General features: G+C 40.2%; 1 protein-coding gene across 2 annotated transcripts; it reads left to right on the forward strand.

Moving 5' to 3' along the window:
- The first annotated feature begins 1,566 nt into the window (after positions 1-1,566).
- LOC130181993 (flotillin-2a) lies at positions 1,567-21,489 on the forward strand. 2 transcript variants are annotated; one of them, XM_056396495.1, is made up of 11 exons: positions 1,567-1,776; positions 4,917-4,998; positions 8,199-8,289; positions 12,385-12,508; positions 13,990-14,108; positions 14,232-14,345; positions 14,504-14,623; positions 14,704-14,918; positions 15,675-15,858; positions 16,588-16,737; positions 18,203-21,489. In XM_056396495.1, the coding sequence occupies exons 1-11, from the start codon at positions 1,728-1,730 to the stop codon at positions 18,251-18,253; spliced, it is 1,299 nt and encodes a 432-aa protein (XP_056252470.1). In that variant the 5' UTR covers positions 1,567-1,727; the 3' UTR covers positions 18,254-21,489. The 2 variants fall into 2 exon arrangements, with proteins under 2 accessions (XP_056252470.1, XP_056252469.1); XM_056396494.1 differs by lacking the exon at positions 8,199-8,289 and adding an exon at positions 8,809-8,899 and having other exon boundaries at positions 1,568-1,776.
- The last annotated feature ends 675 nt before the right edge of the window (positions 21,490-22,164 follow it).

Genomic DNA, 22,164 nt, shown 5'->3' on the forward strand with positions numbered 1-22,164 from the left:
AAATGTTGTAATCCACTTCCTGTTCTCATTAACTGTACGACAAAAGTGAATCCATTTTCAAACAGCACAGCACACTGCAGCAGCAGATGAACTGAGAACAACAAGATGTCAGTCATCCAGCAGCTGCAGGCCAGGTCCATTAAGCCATGTGCCTGAATCTAAAAGTCAAAATGTCCTAACAGTGTACAGTCTGCTTCTTTAACACTGAGTTTAAAGAGGCAGATTGATGTTAGCATCTGAACAATAAGAAGAAACCTGAAAGCTCAAAAAAAAAAAAAAAAAAAAAGTCTTAGCCCTACACTCTGAGAGGATGTTGAAAAAAGGAGTTTGGATATCATCCATGGCAGATGTCCCTAATTTTAGAGGAGCCTCACCACCGGCTTCATAGGAGCCTTAAATTCTTGCCTTTTCAGCATCAAAAATCTAAGCTGTAATAGCAGCTAGGCAGTTCTGAAGAGTTCAACAGATTGTTTGGGTTTAAGTGGGAAAAGAAATGTGCCAAGTGTCAGTGTTGTGCGTGAACAATGAATTGAACGAATCACTTTACAAATGATGAACGTGAACGTGAGCGGCATTCACTCACGTTTTTACGACAGTTTTAGCTCACGTTTTATTTCAGTTTTACGGCACACTGCATAACGTCTCCATAGACACGGCCCAGCTTGGCTGATGCAAGCGGTACAGACGGTATAAACGCATCTGCCACTGCTGAAGCCAGTTTGTTTGAGCATTATATTTATGTACGGATTTTAAACTAACAAATGTCTGTGTCAGTGGTATACAATAATTCATTTAGTTGGAAGTGGCAATGATTTGGGGCTGGTGACGGATGGGTAGAAGGAGGTTCTATCGAAAAAGAACATCGGCCTATTTATTTAAAATAAAAAAAATAGTTCGGATTTGGAACTGTGAACTTAATTTAAGTAAATTTTGTTCAATTTCATCTGTATGAACTGAACTTGGAGCTAGTTCTTTTAAAGTGTGTACTGGTACAACACTGCCAAGTCCACAAATCACCCAACATCAAGCATCATCTCATCTGACCGATCAAAGGTAATCCAGTACTTTGACTCTGCCATGGTTGGGAGCTGGGGGACATGTGGATGGACCATCCCACCCAGACTTTATCAGCTAGTTCACCATGCATACTGCTAAGCTGCAGTTAGTGGCATAACCTCAAGCTTTAAAATTGCAATACTTATGACTATATCACAATCCATGACATCAGATGAGATAAATACTATGTGATCTGGTCACTAAAAGCAGGACTCCCACAGGAAAATTACAGCTATTGCTGTTTGCGTGAGAGGACATTATCAACCACGCCTATTTTATTATTATGAAATGGATCTTGTTCTGTGGAGGAGGGGCAGTAGAGAGAGGAGGGGTATCTGATCAGCTCAGTCAAGTGACAGAAAAATGAGAAGCAAAGTTTGTCAATGTAATCTTCAAAATAAAACCAAAAAAGTACTTAAACACATGTTCAGCAAAATGACTTTTATGTTGAAAATCCCAAGCGGAAGCTCCGCGTCTCATTACGGCTGATGTGACGCATCCGTTACTCGACTGTGACTCTCCATTTTGAAAAAAAAAGGAAAAAGATCGATAGGGGCGTGGAGCACCGAGCGAGTGTTGTGAAGAAAATTACCTAGAGTTCGGTGAAAAAAGAGAAGAAATTAGTGTTTAAAAGCCGAATTGCATTTGTATTCGTCGAATAAGTCGGTAAAATGGGAAACTGCCACACCGTGGGACCAAACGAGGCCCTTGTAGTTTCAGGTAACGTTAATGCTGTTTACACGATGTAGTGTAGCTCCTCTGGCTCCTATGGCTCCTGCCTGCCTGCCTGGCTCTGACGGCTCGATTATCGGCTCACAGACTAGGAGAAAATAATCACAACAGTGTCCTAACCGTTAATCGAAAAGTATATCTTAAATGTGTTAAAACAGAAGCTAACGTTTCGGGTAATATTACAGCAAATCACCTAACCGTTTACTGTACTTTAGCAATTGACAGGTCCTGTCCTCAGAAATATGTCTGTAATGTTCACTTTATAAATCCACCTGTTTAAATATATTATATCATTGCCTTAATGCGTGTTCACGTGTCCTCCCAGATGTGCGTGTGGTTGGGATGTGATCAGTTTTGCTTCGACATCTGTTTACACTTTGGGTTTTAAGTGAAACATTTTCTCATGGAGCTTCTTTCACTTGTTCACTTTATTATAATAAAACAGCCATCGTCGAACCATTTATACGAATTGAAGTTTATAAGAAGGTTAGATTTAATGGACTTATTTTATACTCTTTCTATCTGAGGAGTGCTGGTGCATATGGCAGCTCTCTTCTGCAGAGGGAGTAACGTTACAGCTAAATTAATTAAATTACAAGGCAGACGCAGATAAACTCAAGTTGTTTCAGTCTGGTTGGCAGTAACCATCAGTTTATGTCTCTAATACTCAGGACACAGGACATCCAGGACTTTTCTTAATCTCAGGGGCCCCCCATATAAAAACTCAGAGGCCAGACCCTCATTTTTCTGTTAAAGTTTTGGACCCACAGATTGGTGCTGGGTCTTGTTTTAATCAATATTCTCTGTAATGTTGTAGGAAATTAACATCTGAGAGTCGAATCTCAGATCGCACTCAAAACTCATTCAATGCAGAATCACTAATTTCTATGTCATCAAGTAAAATCAAAACTGTCATCTTTCTGCACTCTCCATTGATCTGATATGGATCCCGGTAAAACACTATTAGGAATCCCTGACCTTTGCCTCTATTGAAAAAAAACAAAACTTAGCTCAGTTTCTACATCTAGTTTGGCAGCATAGTGAACAATAGATTTTTATTACACCTCTGTAACAATCTGTTAACCAACTTAAATTCATAATTCTTCACGACTTTTATGATGTTATCTTTAATCATTTTACTTTCGTGAAGCACTTTGTGACTGCTTAGTGAAAGGTGCTATATTAAATAAACTTTACTTATTTACTTACCAACCACTAGTGATGAAGAAAAAACAGAAACAGCTTTGGGATTTGCCCTGGTAAGCAAACTTAAAGAGTTTGTCAGTCACCACAGAGAGGAACGTATATTGAGAGCAGAGGTGAGTGGGCATGAGTTGCACATCCTGATCCCAAGACTGATTCATTCCACAGTGTGAAACGACTTTCTGTATTTTGAGGAGGAGGCTGGGTGCCAAAGTAAAATTTCCTTTAATGGCCTATTGCGAAATATGTGAAAGAACAGCGCCTTATCTGCGTGTTGTGAGTAAAGGCTTGCATTACTTCTCAAGAACAAAGCTCTGCATCAAGAAAACTAAAGTTGATGACAGGAATTTTTTTAGCTTGTGTAAATACCCATTCATTTGCATGGTAGCCCCTCCCCCCACCACTCTGAATGCAGCCAGGAATCCCAGTAATGCCAGTGGTAGACTACAGCAACTGCTACAAATAAAATGGTCTGTAGCTCCAAGTCTTTCTATAGGCCATCAGTCTTACGGGCTGCCACTTTGGTTGGCAATAGCATTTGGCAGGAGTCAGGTGTATTTTAATAGTAAAAGCCTGTTTTTCCCACATTCCTTTATGGAAATACCCCTTCTAATATGTATAAATTAGATTATCTTAAGAGAGCATATCCAAAAACATCCTTTCATGATATACATTCTCCTCATGATCAGTCTCGAGTCAAAGTTTCAAGATTAAAGAGGGCAAAACGTAAAAATGAAAGTTTAAATGAAAGTAAAAAAGTATATTTAAAAGTTATATTTAAACACTGCAAAAATGTCAGACATTGATCTGATGAACTGAAATGAGGCAAGAACATGGTTAATGTGTCAACATAAAAACCTGCGACACAGATGAGCTCAGTAGGTCATTGTTATAAACTCAAGTTGAGAGTGTAATTCAGTTCTCCGAGTACTCCGAGTTTTCCTGGGTTGCACATTGTAATGCTGCTGTTTCCTGTGGCATATTGTTCAGTCACACCCAGGAAGTACATTATGTCTGTAACATGAAAAGTGTGCCCGAAAGTGAGATTTCTGCTTTAGACTGAAAATACTCAATATTACCTTAAAAGACCTTTTTGTTTTGGAAACATGAGCGATGTGTATGGCCCGCTGTAATGTGTGGTTGTTGGTAAAGATAGACCAGCTCCTCCCCCTCCCCTGTCTGTCAGTTAACACGTGACAGCTGGGAATGTCACACTAAACACTTGAGATTAAACTATCAATCCGAGGCCGCTGAATGGGACGGGTATATGTTGCCTAACTTAACTTGCATCTCATGTGAAAAGATCTGACATTCACTTTAAAACTGCTGTTACTATAAGTTGTCCATTGCATGCATGCAGTTTTTAAATGTATTGTTCCTGTTGTGCTCTACATGTCCTTCGGAAAGCAGATATAAACTACTTTCTTCTGGTGTGACACCACAGGAACAAACACCGAAAAGACTGTGGTTGAGTGGGAGTTCTTTGTAGCACATGATCATCTTCCTTAGAAACTGCACAACATGAAAACTGGGTCACTGTCTGATAGATCTTTCTCAATGTTTCTCCAACACTTTCCAAATAAACGCTGCTGCTGTTGTTAGATGTAGGATTATATATTTATGTATTATTATAAAGGTGTTCCTTGCAGTGTGCTGTTGCACGTGCCATGTGTGGATGTGTTGAATTAACTGCATACAGAATATTGTTTTCCAGCCGTTTAAGAAAGTAGGCAGCGCAGGCTGTTAGCTGGTGACGTAAATGTCTAAACAATCCAAATGAAATTGCTGCTGTAATGTGCTTATTGCATATCGCCTGTTGCATTTGGCCTTGCTTTTGTTCTGACTGTCATTCACTGATGCTACTATAGCTTTTTGCTACTTTGGTTGTAGCATGTGACATCCATTTTATCTGTGTTGTTCCAAAGGTGGCTGCTGTGGCTCAGATGAGAAGACATATGTTGTGGGAGGCTGGGCCTGGGCCTGGTGGCTCATCTCTGACATCCAGAGGTACGTCATGTCTGCTCTTGGCTCCAAACCAGAGAATATGCATAAATGTCCCCAGGCAATGGAGTGTTAGTTGGCACAAAGTGCTCACAAACTTTCAATTTCAGAACAGGGTATCTGCAGGTCCACACAACAAACTTACCACGAGTTTGAAAAAAAGGGATTATTCAGTTCCAAAGTCCTGCTTTCCATATTTCAGTTACAGACTCTTTTACCCTGCAGGTGTCATAAGCACAGGAAATAATTAACAGTCTTCTGCATAATATACACAAATGTATATATTTACCACAATATGCAAAACATTTAAAAATACTTTTTTATATATTTCTTATTAAGCGCAATAACACTCCATGTCCCTTGTGGGAGCAAGCTTTTTTTTTCTGACAATTAGTTTGGTAAAGCCAGAAACATCTGGACAGCTAATGGTCAAATTACCATGAATTTTCATATAGAAGTTTAAGACTCCAAGTGGATATTTCCTCATGTTTCCACTTCCTGACTTTTCCTCTAATGCTGCCATTTAGGTTTTTACTTGTGAAACTCTATCGACCCTCTGTCATTGCATTTGTTGAGTGCTTGCATGCTCCTCAGCAGTTGATTTCTCTCCATTTTGGACACTTCATGAACCAGCATTAAGCACCAGCCTCAGGCCATGTGTCAACCTCACACATGCACACAATGCTATATCTCTTCATTTATAAAGCAGATGCAATTAAATGATAAGGCTGATGATATTCTGTTTCGTTTATTGTCAACAAATCAAATGAAAAGAACAACAGTGAATTGATCCTTGAAGTATTGCCTTGGCAGCCAAATGTTATTTATTCCACTACAGCAATAAGTCACACTATTGAACTTGGGCACTGTAGTTTATTGTGAATCAATCACACAGACACTGTCCTATCACACAAATGTGTATTAATCCACAGCTAAAATAGATTCTAACAAATGCACTGTACTGAGCTTTTTAAAATTTACACACTGAGATCTGATTTTAAAGATTTACACCTTCAATAGAAACAAATGGGCTTTTTGCTGAGTGCTACACATAGAAGGAAAATGGTAAGCTATGGTATATGGAAAAAACCAGTGCATTGTTGGTTTGAATATTTTCATGGACTTTGTTAAAAGTAAGAAAAATAACAAACATTTGATAATCAAAAATTCTTTTTTTTTTTCTTTTTTTTTCTTTTTCACTTTCCATTTTGAAAACAGTCTTATTTTAATTTCAACGTACGATTTAAAATGTGGATGTTTTTAAGTTTGGCTTTGCAGATACCCTGAAAAAGTTAATTAAGAAAAGAGCCATGGTTCTCTCTTTCCTATCCTTGTACAGTCCAGTCAACTATAAACTAGTTATGGTGAATTGACAAAAACAACACCAGTAGTAAAAACTAATGTTTGACAGATGTGTAAACGCAGCGACTCATCACTGTCCACTGATTTCAAATGTAGCTCCAACAAGCAGCTTCAGAGATAACACTGGAAACATAAATAGATGGTAGACAGCAGCGAAGTCAGGGAACATTACAAACAAAATATTTAAAAAACTATACAAAAAATATCTGTTGAACTACCATTTGAACCACTGACAATGAAAAAAAATTAAAAATAAATTGCATATTATTCATTTGACAAAAAAACAGACAAATGGAATTTGTGTTTTTATTTAACTGTCTCTGCCAGAGCTTGAAACCAGAAAACGAAATCTGTAGTCTGATCTTAATCAAGACCAGTCCTGAAAAGAAACAAAACCTGCAGCTGAAACTGTGACACTTTGTAGACCTCCACACTGTTTGTTTGAGCTTGAACCCACAGAGAAGCATTAAGCGACCTACTCTAAAATGTGCTCATTAACCCTGTAAAATGTCAGGGTTGTGGCACAAGCCGCTGATTTAATGTCAGTGAAGCAGCTTTTATCTGCAGCTTTCGATGAGACTATTTCATGTCTGACCAAAAGGATGGGAAATTATCTAAACTCAGTTTTTTAAGTGTATTTATTTTTCACTTACAAGTCTCAATTTCCTAATTTTCAAAACATCAAGCTGTTGCAAAAATTAACAGTAATCTAAATCTAAAATAAAGTGATCCGTGATCATATTTCTTGTCTCTGCAGCTCCTGGTTTTAAACATGTTATTCAGTGTTTTCCTGCCTCTTTGTTTCTACTTTGCTAACCTGCTTTGCTCTGTCTGGTGTCGGTCTCGCCCTGTCTCAGCCTTACTGTGTCTCCTTCAGGTTACCCATTTCCCATTAAGTGCTGCTCTTTGACTTTAGTTGCTAGGAGACGTAATGGTAGACCTCAGCAAATAAAATAAAGTTGATGCATGTCTGGATTTATAAATCCTCATTTAGAGACAAGCTGTCCCATGAACCCCCTCTCGTCTATTTTTATTCCACATGTTGATCGTGTGCAGTTTGGTCAACATTTCAGATGTTTTCTTGGATGATGAGAACAGGAAAGATGCTTTTTGCTCCTCTTCAGAGAAGTGACCACTTGAGCTAAAAGCCCTATGTGCATAAACAAGTAGCTGGATGGCAATATAAGTACAGAGGGAGGGAGTGTGGCTTCCCGCTCGTGCTGCAGTAATCATCTTAATGTCCAAGCCTGTGACTCATTGATCCAGTGTTTCTGGAAAGAAAGGGGAGGTGGAGCTTTTAACCAGAGAGTCTTCTTTCCAAGTGTTGCTGCAGTCATCCTCCCATATGTTTGACTCCGACAACAGGTCAGGATTTATTGTAAAGGAACGGCTCTGTCTGTTTTATCAGCTTTGAAACATAATCTCACATAAACAATTGAACCAGACTAATATTGAAGCTCAGGATGTGATTGTTTGTAAAGGACATTCTTGTGAAATCTCCATATAAATGTAATCTTGGAGAGTCACTGGGTTCAAGAATCTTGTCAACACTGACTTGAGTTTTTATCTATGGATCTTGCTCCTTGTCCCAGTTAATTTAAATATTTGTTAACAGAGGGAAGAGTAGCTCTGTTGTAGCTGTGACAGGTTTTGTAAGAGGCATCACCAGCTGCATGTAGATACGTGAAACAGCCTTTGGGGCTAAAAGCGGAAAAACAGGAGGTCAGATTGTGTCTTTTACCCCCTCTCTCCTTCTTCCTCTTGACCTTGGTAACTGACATTCCTAACAGCTGTTGTCCAACTTACTGTTTTGCCTCTGCTACTCCCGCTGCCTGCCTGCGTAGAATGTCTCTGGAGGTTATGACCATCCTCTGTCGCTGTGAGAATATCGAAACCTCGGAGGGTGTTCCCCTGGATGTGACAGGGGTGGCTCAGGTAATGCATTTCAAAAGACCCTAAAAAAAAACAAAGCAGTGGCTGGTGCTCGAGACCGAAGGACAACCCAGGAAAATGGTTCAACTAACAAGCTAACTTTGTCTGTGTTTGTTCTTCTGATCGTCATTGCTTTTTTCTTCTGCAGTCAAAAGGAGACAATCAGCTGTCACTAACTTGGGCTTCGCCATAAAGCTGAACTCTGAGTCACCTTTGGCAACGGGGTCACTAAATGAATGCTATAGAAATGGCTAAAAAAGGATGTGAGCAACCAAATGCAAAATGCAAAATTCAGTATAATGCAATACGTGAATGAATCTACATTTGAGACAAAAATCTAAATCCTACAAGATTTGTATTGTGGACAGCATCTCATTTTGCTCCGTTGTTAGTGATCTGGAGTCCTTGGGTGAATGGTTTCACTTTGTCCTGTTTTTTTTCTTGTGTTCTGGCCCTTCCCTTCATTTGCTTTTCCTCCGAACATGTCAATTTTTATTTTATATTTTTCCACATTCTTCACAGGATAACGCTTGAGATTATGACCCTGCAGCCCAAGTGTGAGGATGTAGAGACAGCGGAGGGTGTAGCTATTACTGTCACTGGGGTGGCTCAGGTAAATCACCACACTTTTCCGGGAATGCCAGTTCAGACTCCACTAACCCACACACCCCCTCCATCTTTCTTTTCTCTGGCATCACCCCATAACCACAGCAGAGGTGGTCTTTCATACAGAGGGCTCAAGTTAAGATGTTCACCTGTACTTTTGGTAAAGAGACATGAAGATGTACACACAGATGTTGGGTTATTTGTTGTTGCATGATTTATCCCTGTATCCGGGCAGAATACATCCAGTTAAACTAATCTGACCAAGCTGCACTCAGACTGACAGTAACGCTGGTTCAAAAAAAAAAAAAACAGAGCCTTGTTATTCATTTCAATGAGAAGACAAAATTGGCACAATTCAGTTGGCACTTCCTGGTTCATGTTTCATTGTCTCACTCCTATCTGTAGCGGCACGCCCACACCATTGTAACCCCCTTGCACAGTGTCATTTTCAGTCTTTCAGTGAACTTGGTCCTAGTGTAACAGGAGAAGGGTTCTTTGTAGAGCCTGAGGTGCAACGTCGATGTGTTTTTTTTGTTTTGTTTTATTTGTATTTTTTGCATCGGTTTGGTCGTTCAAACCTGATCAGTGCCAAAATAAACTCTTTAGGTTAACAAGTTGAAATGATGAAGAGAAAATCCACCTTAAAATAAAATCCACTGTCACAGTCTGTTTCAGTAACTAGCAGCAGACATGGACACTAAATACAAAAATAATGATGTTATTAATTTATTGCACTTTTTCCTCAGAGTTCTTTACAGTATAAAAACAAAGGAAGCCATAGCAGTTGATTACAAGCAAATGAAAATACAATAGTGGAAAAGAAACAAGCATACAGATACATATAAAGCAGGAGCCAACAAAACCAGCAGTTCAACAGCCAGTCAGGTATTTGCAGGATTGCAGTAATTTGGTCTTTTCTTTTGGGTCAGCAGCATTCTGCACAAGCTGCAGTCGGTTTAAATTGCTCCTGCACATTAAAGCAATCGAGCATAGATGAGATAAAAACACGTATTTGAAAGGACCGGATGAAAAAAACACTGGATTTTGCTGAAGCAGGAGTCATAGTTGTGCATCAGGCTCTGCCATAGAAAATGGAGCTACGTGTTGTCTTGACAGTGGCTACAGAGAAACCAAGTGGTCATGGAGACTGTTACTGGTCATCTTGGCCTGCTTGTGTTTATGATGCTGGTGGACTTAGTGAGACAAGTTGAAGAAAGGCTCAGTTAATCTGAGACGAGACGAATCTCTCCATCATCATTCTCTGTAACAAGGTCAATGAAAGACTTAACACAGTACTATGGGGAATATAATTAAAGCAATTTTAAATGTCATTGAGCAACACACGGCCTCTTGGTGGCTGTATCTGTCCAGGGATCGTCTGTGCAGTCAGTGATAACGAGTCAGTCTTGTCTTGAGTCTCAAGGAAACTTTTTTATGGTGGATTTTCAATTTTATAACTTAATCATAATATATCACTATTTTCTGCATTTCCATTCCAAATGAGATCCTGTTGTCGTTTCTCTTTTTTATCTGCATGCCAGTGCTTATTTAGTGTTTTACAATATGATACCTCATCATCAGTTCTGTATTTTGGTCACAGGCATGCCGATGTTCCTCTCCTCTGTGTTTTCCTACATGCATGCTGACAATGAGCCTACTGTTTGGAGCTGAACAGCCCCTCACTCTCACACAGTTCACTTCACAGAGAGGCTCATCATGCCACCATTTGATTGGTCCAACCTAAGCCACAGCCATTGTGGAGCGTGTGTTCCATGGTAACAGGCGTTGTTTGTCCTTCTAAAATTGAAGCGACACAAATGTTTAGACTCAGAGGAATTCAGCAGAAACCAGAGCAGAATGTTAATCGAGGATAAAGTTTTAACTTCATGTTGCCAATAATCCAATAATAATCAGTCACATTCTTTACAGTATCTTTCACCATGTGACTTTGAGTAGGATTATTTTTGTCTCCCTTGACATTTTACTGGTCAGTTTCAGTAAAACCACCAATTGAAGGAGCCAACAAATCCATCACCTTTAAAAAATATTTTCTGGCCTTTGAGGAACGACAAGTTGAAGAAACAGTTGTCAGGACATCTTTCTACTCTTCTTTTTCTGTCACATTTCCTTTACTTGTGCTTTTCAGATTTGTATATTCGAGTTTGAAGCAGGCAGGAGGAAGGGTGGTGTCACGGGTGGGATGGGAGGGTGGGGGCTGGGATAGCAGGTCAGTGAAGGGCAAGAAATTACCACTGCACACGAGCCCTTATTCTGGTCTCAGCCACAGTACGGCTCCCCCTGCTGTCCGTTTGAGCTGGCCTGTGTGTGGATGTGTGGCTGGGCTGCAGCCTTTTCTGTTTTCAGATGTGTTTCCTTGGAATGATGTCCATCCTCCCTGACATTGTGTCACCCTCGTTCCTGGTATGAGTGCATGTTGCAAAATAGAACCATGTGCAGACCTCTCGCCTAAGGACCCAGCTCACTCTCTCTCCTTACAGCTCCAGTGGAGTACATGACCCAAAACCTTCGATCTTACACACATTTTTGATTTCTGTACTGTCGAAGTGAGCTCTCATACTGCCCTTGTGTGAATCTTGTAAACCTCAGGTCATTGATTTACCTTTTCTATTATTTTAATGTAAATGACTCCTGATTTTTTTTTTCTCCTTTAGTTCCTTCAAAATAAATGATCCTGTTGATTGTTTTGCTAACAGGAGCATTCAGTACATTTCTGTGTTGTTACTCGAGTGTAGAACTAAATTCTACATTCTGTGCATCAACTTTTAGTGTAGCATTTTATTTATAATTATGTTAGTACAGCACATGCTTTGCTGATTATCATAAGGAACCGCTCTACTGATATTGATCAGCAAAGTAATAGCTGATTACTAACCATGATTTGAAGGATTCTGTTGTCTGCACTAAGTCCACTTATATTGTGGTTACAGCCACTATACTATGATGATTTATATGAGATAAGAATTCAAAATTCCCTTCTGAAAAATGATCCTAAAATAAAGTTAAATGTAAACTCTGAAGGTTTTTTATGAATTAGTTAATTATTTCATCTGGGCGTATAGACTGAGCTCCATGTCTATACTGACCTATATTTTCTAAACCTGTGTTTCATCAGGCATGGTGACTGTAAACAAGATAACAGTTACAGTGATCATCCCTGCAGCCCTCAGGATTTATGCATGTGCTGTGTGTCACTAATGTGTTGCAGACTTTGCAAGATTTTCTTAAATTCTATTTGTGTGTTGATTTCCCATTATGTTATACTTTCTTTTGTACTTTCATTTGTTTTCTATACATTACTGACGGTGCACTGATATGTGATAACTGATTAGATAGAGAATGATTGTTGGATGATACCACAAAAGCTAGTACATGTCATGTTTTGATGTGTGCCACACCTATGTTTGTGCTTGTGTTGTGCCTGTGTTTGTGTATGTGTGCTCAGCTGACGATCTTTGTCCATGTTGGCACCAGGTGAAAGTGATGACAGAGAACGAGCTGCTGGGTTACGCCTGCGAACAGTTCCTGGGAAAGTCAGTCGTGGAGATCAAAAGCGTCATCCTGCAGACCCTCGAGGGTCATCTGCGTGCCATCCTCGGTGGGTAGTTGCACTAATCTGAATGATCATTCCTAATTTGTTTGGTTTTTGTTTGGTTTTTCCAACATACTGTGGTGTCCTAAAGTCTGAGACCACTTAGTTTTTAAAACTATTTAAAAGTTCTTGGAAAGTAATGATAGAGGCAGATTAAGGGAGACACAGATGAGAGATGGCTTCAACAGATCCTTTTGGTCTATAACTATATACATATGTGTGTGTGGAAAAAGTTTATTTATCAATTTCATTCATAAAAATGGCAGTAAATAAAAGAAAACTATAACAAATCAATATTTGATGTGACCACAATTTGCCTTTTAAAATATAACCACTTCATCTCAATAAACTTGCATAGTTGTTCAATGTAATGTGCAGGTATATATATATATATATATATATATATATATATATGCAAGGTACCAGCAGCAGTTGAAAAGACAAAAGCAGCAGCAGCAGGCAGCTTCAGACATTTCAGAGGCTGCTGATGAAGAAGAAGCAGTTGTGAAGGCAGTTTATATATATATATATATATATGTGTGGGGGGGGGAGATTAGAGATGAAACAGTGAAACTAACAAAATGAAAATAATAAATAATAATAATAAATAAAAATACACAATACAACACAATAATAGTGACCAAAATTATCATGGATATCAATATTATCGCGGTGTTGTTAAACCAGAAACACCACGGCTACACTGCGCTCAGGGATGAAAGAGTCACACGGAGGCACCGACACTTTTACAGGACAACCAACCTGGTTTTATCCCGTTTGCACGGCGCTCCAAACAGAAAGGCAAACTCATCTGGGAGAGTAAAATGAGTCAACGACCTTCTTTAGGTTGGTTTTGCTCGCTGCGCATGCATCTGGGAGACTATTGCTGGTTGATGCCTTACAGTATCTAACGTGTGTTAAATTAACCACGATAATCAGCTGCGGTCATAGTGATAATTAAAATTTAAATGACAATACTAAGGGGCTGCACGATGGTGCAGTGGTTAGCGCTGTCGCCTCACAGCAAGAAGGTTCCGGGTTCGAGTCCCGGCTCGGCCGTGGGATCTTTCTGTGTGGAGTTTGCATGTTCTCCCCGTGCAAGTGTGGGTTCTCTTCGGGTACTCCGGCTTCCTCCCACAGTCCAAAGACATGCAAAATGGGGACTAGGCTAATCGGATACTCTAAATTGACCATAGGTGTGGCTGTGAGTGTGAATGGTTGTCTGTCTCTATGTGTTTGCCCTGCGATGGACTGGCGACCTGTCCAGGGCGTACCCTGCCTCTTGCCCGAAAAGATGCTGGGATAGGCTCCAGCCCCCCCGCGACCCTAATAGAGGATAAGAAAATGAATGAATGATAATACTAACTGTCTGGCATTTTTACCATGATTTTCTGTGTCAATAATATTTTGGCCATATATTTTGCGTAGTCGGTGTGCTCAGTAACAGTTTGGATCGGAGGGCACTAACCAATGTTTCTATCTTTTAGGCACCCTAACTGTTGAGCAGATTTACCAAGACAGAGACAAATTTGCCACCCTGGTGCGAGAGGTGGCAGCACCCGATGTCGGTCGCATGGGCATTGAAATCCTCAGCTTCACCATCAAGGTACAAGAAATAGAAACATTGAGTTTGCTTTATTATGCATTTACTGAAATATCTGCTTCCAGTTTAAATGATAATAATTTAATGACTTACCAGACGAATCACATTTCTTCATCTGTCTAACAGGATGTGTATGATAAAGTAGAGTACCTGAGCTCACTGGGCAAAACTCAGACAGCTGCAGTACAGAGGGATGCAGACATCGGAGTGGCAGAGGCGGAGAGAGACGCTGGCATCAGGGTAAGAGCAGCTTTAAGACAAAATTAAAACTACAAATATGATCAATTAAAAAACATGTTCTCTGATTGCTAATAGCTAATTTATAGCACATTAGGAAACCAACAAACTGCTCCTAACCCATCTCCCTGTCGTTACCTTTTGCACACTGTCTTTTACAGGAAGCTGAGTGTAAGAAAGAAATGATGGACGTCAAATTCTTAGCTGACACAAAAATGGCCGACTCCAAACGAGAGCTGGAAATGCAGAAAGCTTCCTTCAACCAGGAAGTGAATACAAAGGTATAATAGATAGCTCTGAATAAATCCTGAACAGTCAAACATGAAATCATGGTGTGAACAAAAGCTCCTGTCGTCTCTAGAAAGCAGAGGCTCAGCTGGCGTATGAGCTGCAGGCAGCCAAAGAGCAGCAGAAGATCCGTCTGGAGGAGATAGAAATCGAGGTGGTGCAGAGGAAGAAGCAGATCACCATTGAAGAGAAGGAGATCGACCGCACGGACAAGGAGCTCATCGCCACTGTGAAGAGACCTGCTGAGGCTGAAGCCTACAAGATGCAGCAGCTGGCCGAGGGACAGAAGTGAGTGGATCACACAGTTCGCCTCACTCAGCACACACCACAGAAAAGTCATCATTATTTTACTTTAAATGTTTCTGTTCTCTGGGGAAAATGCTAATGACTTGCTTCAGTTGCAGATGTTTGAATCATTTTCATGAATCAACCTGACAATAGCAATCTGCCTCAAATTAAGCTTCCGCCACAATCCCTTAAACAGGAGAATCCATGGTGCACCAGGCAATAAGTAACAGTACGTGATGGTGCATCCTCTGTGCCGTGATCCGAGCTGTGTTTAGTCCCTGTTCAGATTCAATGACCGTCACGCAAATAAGTCACATAAAACTAGAGCATCATTAACGAGGCAGCTAGTTAATCACTTACTCACCTCGACTCACACTGAGCTCCAGTAAAACCAGGAAACAAGAAAAAAAACACTGATGACACTCGTCCTTTGAAGACTCAGACCGTAATATCAAATATCAACACACGCAGCTCCTTTCAACATTTAAACACGATTCAAACATACAGCAGTTGGTTTAATCAGTTTGGAATTTGCATATTTTTGACCTGCAAGTCAAACTTATATATATATATATATATATATATATATATATATATATATATACACACAAGAATGACTGAATAGACCTTTTGATTTTCATGGTAAAAATGTGGAGTAGACTAATTACTTTAAACATTACAGAGCTGTACGTGACTGCCTGCTAATGTAAGTAAACACTAAACAGTCCTCGTCATGCTTCTCTAACACGACCCCAGGATAAAGAAGGTGCTGACAGCGCAGGCAGAGGCTGAGAAGATCCGCTGCATCGGTGAGGCAGAGGCCGCCTCCATCGAAGCGGTGGGAAAGGCAGAGGCTGAGAAGATGAGGCTGAAGGCTGAATCCTACCAGCAGTATGGAGAGGCCGCTAAGACAGCTCTGGTCCTGGAGGCCCTGCCCAAGGTCTGTGATATACATTTATACACCTCTGGTTTTAAAGGAAATCAGCAATATCCTCACCAGGAGAGGGTTGGCACCAAAGTCATCTCTGTGTCTTCTTGAAACAGCTTTTTCCTAAATGCTAAAATATGAGAGTCGACCATTAATAAAAAGTAAACGCAGTGTAACAGATAATGATAGTGGATGTAATTAATATAAGAAATATTCTTTACTATTCTGAAGTTGGTATTGATTGTTATACGTCAACACCAACAAACGTCTCATCGGTCAAGTCAACCATGAATCAGCAGCATGAGGAGAGACTGCAGCTGTCTGTCCTGTGTAAACAACAAGTCCCAGGGGAGGGAAACGATCTGCCGTCGTCGACACTTACAACCAGCACATTTCCTCATGTTTCCTTCACACGCCTGCATCATTAAATACATGTATCATTAAGATGAACTAACCCCTCTGGATTAGAGATACTACAAGTCCAGAGGCTAATCCCCCACACTGTCTCCACACAGTGCTTGTTAAAGCATTAGCATGCACACTGGTGACAGCTACAACCTATGAGACACAGATGACTTTGGTTCCAGTGTTTTAGTCACATGTTGGTAAAGAGGGAACAGAATGAATGGTACAGTATACACTCATGTCAGTTCTTGTCGGTCCTCACATATATAGATGGTGAGGAGTGGAGGAGTGTGTCGTCAGTGAAATAACAAACAGATGCTCACTTTGTTTTATCAGATTGCCAGTAAAGTGGCTGCGCCGCTGTCTAAGACCAACGAGATTGTCATCCTGAGCGGAGAAGGCAGCCGCGTGACCGGAGAGGTGACCCGTTTACTAGCTGAACTCCCGGTCTCCGTCAACGCCCTCACCGGGGTGGATCTGACTAAGGTGAGAGTGGCACTGTTCTCCACAAGCGTTCATATATCACATCTGATTCCTCCTCTGAAGCTTAATCCTTGTATTGACTCTGTCATCTTCAGGGTCAGCTGGGGATGGGTACAGAAGCCTGGTATTAAACAGGCTAAATTCTTAAAGACTGTCATATCGATAAGCTCCGATGTTATCAGCTCTGCTCTCCGTACTGGAGAAATTATGAAAATAGATTTTTATTTATTGCGACATAACATCCCTACATGTGTGAGCTGCTGGTGAACTGCTGCACCGTAAAGATACTGTCCAAAAGTCCCGTTGTAAATTGTTGTGTATTACATTTGTTTTATATTTCCATCATTACAAAATCAGTCTGTAATAGTGATCTGCTCAAAACGATACTGTTGAAGTTTGCTACTCAGGAATCTTAATTGAGAACATATGAGAAAATAAAGCAATGTTAATTCTGTTTTTTTAAATAACAAAAAGTACCGATAAGAGAACTGTTTAAGTACCAGATCGATCCATAAGCATATTGATAAAAGTATTAGTGTTAAAATCTGCCCTGAGGCTCAGCTGTCGACTTGCTCATGATCACTGGAACATTTGAGCGTTTGAACTTCTTGAACAAAAGATAAAACTGTTGACGCATATCATTTGGTAGAAATTAAAAACATTATTACAACAACTGACCTCAGGGCACAAACACCCACCAACACACAACAAATCGCCATGTTGCCAAGCTGCAGCCTCAGACTGTTGCCTCATCATTCAGGTCCTCAGAGCCTCTCCTGCTAAACAGCACCAGAACACAGAGAAGTGTAGGAGCAGATACATGGAGAATCTCACAACCCACATATGAACAAAGTTTAATCATTACGCCTAAAAAGTGAAAATCTTTTTTGTGCCAGTAGTCAACAGTTTGCTAACACGGGTCACTATAACAACTCTATTAGGTGATTGTATGTCAGTGTTGTGTTTTCAGCTTGTTCAGCTGCTGGCTAAAAATCAGATTCATTTTTTCAAACCAGGTCTTTTCATCATTTCTACACATTTCATACAGTCTTTATTTGTGCATAACATGTTTACCTAAGCTTAAAGTTACTCTGCACCATTTAGGCTATAATTAATAGTTTGAATTTAAATGTTTTGTGCAAATGCACTGATTTAATCAATGCACATTTATTTTTTCAGTATCTTCCCCCTGTTAGTCATGACTGGCCATCAGAGGGCGCTGAAGTTACTCTTTAAAAACCTCCTCCCATACTTGACCTCTCCATAAGTAACAGAATTCAGAGGATTAATGTGTCCAAAAAACATCCATGATGTCATACTTTTTTTACTTGGCAGCAGTCCAATATATTTCCATCAGAATAGTATGTGATGTAATGTAGAGCTGTAGTTTCTGACTGTGTGACCTCGCCGTGCACTGGGCCTTATGTTCTTTACTCTGTTAAAACCAGCTCATCCCTGTGATCCACAGATCCCTCTGCTCCAGAAGATGACCAGCCCACAGTGCCAAACAGCCAACTGATGAATCAGGCCAGAGACTCGTTCCTCTGAATCCTTCGACATGTATCTGCCTCAAGAATGAAAACATTATTTTCAGCCTCTGACCCCTTATGCAACTGCCTTTGACCAAAAGCCCTCGATACCAACCGAGAGGGTTTTTGTATTTCTAAGAGGTTTTTTTTTTTTCGAGAAGAAAAAAAACAGGGGGCCCTAACTTTTAAAGGACCAGACTTTATGTATCTTCAGTTGTTTTAAGTTCTTGTTTTAGACAAATTGATTTTTATCGTACTGCACTAGTTAGACATGATTAGATGCTGAAGTCCTGTTCAGCCCAACAAGCAGAGTTGGCCATTTTTGAGAGACAAAAGTCAGCACTTTTGTCTCTTTTTGAATGTGCTGGTGTTTAACGTCATCTATGGGAGGAGAAACACCACAGTCTTCAGTAGTAGGTGCTGCAAAGAATCTGAATACTGAGCTCCTCTCCAGAGCTGTAACTCTCTGCCTGGAGTTTGGAGCGCTCCTCTTCCCTGTCAGCTCTTCTGACATTTATTCACCTTTGGGAGCAGAGTGAAGCGTGCCAGCTCCTGCCTGCTCTCTAAATGATGATTCATCAGATGCTCATAGCTCAGCTGGTGCAGAAGCAGAGTGAGAATAGTATGAAATGAATAACCTTTATTTCCTCTCAGCATTTAAAACAGATTCTTACAGATAATTTAGACTTATCTCTTAACTCAGAGAGAATGGATTACCAAACCGCTGTTACACTTAAGGCTCACCAGATCTTCACCCACTGTGATTGTAAGATTTACACTAGATTACAATATCTGACTTTTGAATCATTTGTATGATAATCCTTACCTCGTGTTATTTTGGTCGTGTTGCGTGTCTTCTCGTTCTGTTGTGCAGTGCCTGTTCACCACTCAAGTGCCCAAACCTCAGGACAGTGGTTTGGCTGTAGTTGGATTTATGTCAGTGTATCACTGTGTTATAGTTGGATGATGTTTAAATATTCCTCCCTGTTCTCATAGCGTAAACTAATACTAACAATAGTATCTACTTTTCACTTTCGTCACGTTTGGACACAAACGCTAAGCAAAGCAAACGCAGAACACAAGCCATACTTAGAAAAGATTAGCCTGAACAGAGACCCTGGACGCCTGCCAGGCTTACTGAATATTTCCACATTACCTCAAGTAGCACTTGGTAGATATTCAGGGTCTGAGCTTTAATTCACTTTGTTAGTCCTCTCTCTCTCTCTCTCTCTCTCTCTCTCTCTCGCTCTCTCTCTCTCTCGCTCTCTCTCTCTCTCCTCCTCAGCCCTCGTCCTCTCACATGTGCTAGTGTGTTTCCTAGATGCTGTGTGAAATGTGCACTTTTGCAGATTGTGTACATATTTTGTAATTTTAAAGAGTAACCCCCGCACTAAATTTTAAACCTCTGTGGGTTGAAAGCTGCCACGTGTTGCACCTCTGACCACATCCGGTCTGTCATGACGAAGCAGGAATTTAATGGAGGGAAGTTGGGAGAATAAGCATGTGATCAGGTGGTAAACATGGTGTTTTTGCTCAGGTGGTTTTCGGTTAAGTTGAGTGTATCAACATTACGTATGTGTTACTTTCTTCCTGCTGATCAGGTCAGTCTAATTACTACATCCAGTTTGTTGCAGTCACTTAATCTTTAGAAGCGAGCGATCGATGCAACGGTTCAGCGTTTCATCATCACTGCGGTGAGGGAGCTCAGGGTGCAACAGCTTTCAACCTGTAGATGGCAGCGTCTCAGCACGATCGAACGCGTGGTACTCCTTAAAGCAGTGAGCCATTTGTTGCCTGTCACAAATCTAACCTTCATATTTCCATATCAGCCTCTGCTGTTCTGCTTCCCTTCCTATCCACATGTTTCTGTTTGGCTGCCCTTTTGTTTCTGGTGAATCATCGTGAATGCTCATTAACCACTGCTCAGAGTCTGTGACGTTTAATATTTTTGTTTTATTTTGACGGTGAAGCTATACTCGTGACATTTTTCTTATTTTCTGTGAAATAAACACAAGGCTTGTGGCTTGTTTGGTTTGAGCAAATATCATCTTGTTTCTGTTTTTGACACAAATGCTCCAACTCCTTCCAAATTTTTATGTGTTTCTGCGGCTCCTCTACTCACTGTACATGTGTGTGAAAACACTGCCTGGCTTTTTGCAAATATAATAATATTACCAACCAGATTCTTTCCCATAATTTGAAATGGCCAGTAGCTTTTTTTTACAAGTGATTAATAGCAACTAATATCAGTCATTAGTCACTGAAACCTGACAAAGATCACCTGATAATGGATACACTGCCCGATTGTTCGCGCTGTGCTCGCTGACCGCAGCCTGGCCGAGGCTCCAGTGCCTCACCTGTCTGTGGCCAGGTGAGGCAGAGGATGACTGACATGTCTCTTCCTCACTCAGACATCAACATGAAACCTTCACACGCCTGATTGAGCGGCTGCACCAGTTTCTAGCAGTCCACGTGTGAACTGTAAAAACTTGATATAATCTTTTGCAATGTTCCGTTTACAGAGAAAAGCAGATTTTATTTCTCAACACGGTGCCTTTGTTAAATAATGTGGAGGTCTTGATACTTAAATGTGCGGTTTGTTAACTATCAATCATGGAAATACTTATGGGATATTCTATCATGAATTTACTGTAGGACAAAGACTGACTTGTAGAATATATCAACTTTATATAATATTCAACTGTATGTTTAGCGCTTTCTGCTTTTTCTTTTATGTGCTTCATGACATTCAGTAAAACAACTGTATAAGGGAACACAGATATATCTTCTTATGACATGATGAATAGAAACGTAGCATTAACTAGCATTTAACAGCTTTTCATGTAGAATCTGGACCTCTTCAATAATGAATTTTTTATTCATTATTTTGGCCGTTATATCGTGTGCCAAAAATACACTTTCATACTTCGCCTCGGCTAATGAGAGCAGCAGCAACTTCCTGTTACTCCAAGTCGCATTTGAGAGGCGAATGTGGTTAAAGACCAAATGTTACACACCTACCTGCTCCTGTCCTCGTCTGCATCTGCCTGTCTGTCGTCTAACATGGAAGTAATCTGTAATCTCCATTAAAATGATGTATGGATTTATCTTGTGGCTTCTCATGTAACACTGGCCTTTGTAAAGCTGATCCAGCATGGCATTTTAAGCATGTGTTCATGTATCCTGTGTTGTGTGCCACCTTATAATAAATGCTGTACCACCTTCAGTCGGCCTCAGCGTCTGTTAGTGAATATTAAACCAGGCAGGTTTGATTTGGCAGCTCACACAGATGAAAGATTTCACTGTCTGCACAGGAGGAGAAACATCACATCACAACATATTCTGTACATGTTCATTTAAAAAAAGAAACATGCAGATATTAAATATCCAAACATCCAAACATGTAGACGGATAAAAGGCTGCGGATCACCAGGAGCAGATGTGTCCTCTGGTCAGTGACCTCCACCAGGCTGCACATGCTCAGTCTCAGAGGTCAGAGGTCGAGACGCTGGTGAAATAACCACGGCTAAACAGTTAAAAAAAAAAAGTTTAAAATCCCAGTAACTTCCAACACAATTTAATGACACTATATTAGTTTCTTAGTGAATTAACAGACAAATATTGAGAGTGTCATTAAGAGATTTCTTAAGAACTATAGTAACAAAACTACACCTGAATATAACGACCGTTTCTTACTTGTATCACAAGCTATAAGTCTGTTTTTTCCAAGCAGGGTCAGAGTCAGACATGCTTTACGTCCCGTCTCATGTTCCTGTTTCCAGATTGTCTCATTTGCATGGACTCTCAGTATTTATTAGAGTTTTATTAACAGTCTTGTATTAATATTTTAATATGACAATTATACCTGAATGACTATGCTTCCCATTTCACATGTTAAGTG

The sequence above is a fragment of the Seriola aureovittata genome, chromosome 15 (assembly GCF_021018895.1).
Source record: "Seriola aureovittata isolate HTS-2021-v1 ecotype China chromosome 15, ASM2101889v1, whole genome shotgun sequence".
In the NCBI taxonomy this organism is placed as follows: domain Eukaryota; kingdom Metazoa; phylum Chordata; class Actinopteri; order Carangiformes; family Carangidae; genus Seriola; species Seriola aureovittata.

What these genes read in the sequence shown, in the direction of transcription:
- LOC130181993 (XM_056396495.1), top strand. Translation starts at nt 1,728, where the DNA reads ATGGGAAACTGCCACACCGTGGGACCAAACGAGGCCCTTGTAGTTTCA. An exon ending in TCATCTGCGTGCCATCCTCG is followed by an intron (nt 12,509 to 13,989) that starts GTGGGTAGTTGC and finishes TCTATCTTTTAG; the next exon opens with GCACCCTAACTGTTGAGCAG. An exon ending in TCCTCAGCTTCACCATCAAG is followed by an intron (nt 14,109 to 14,231) that starts GTACAAGAAATA and finishes TCTGTCTAACAG; the next exon opens with GATGTGTATGATAAAGTAGA.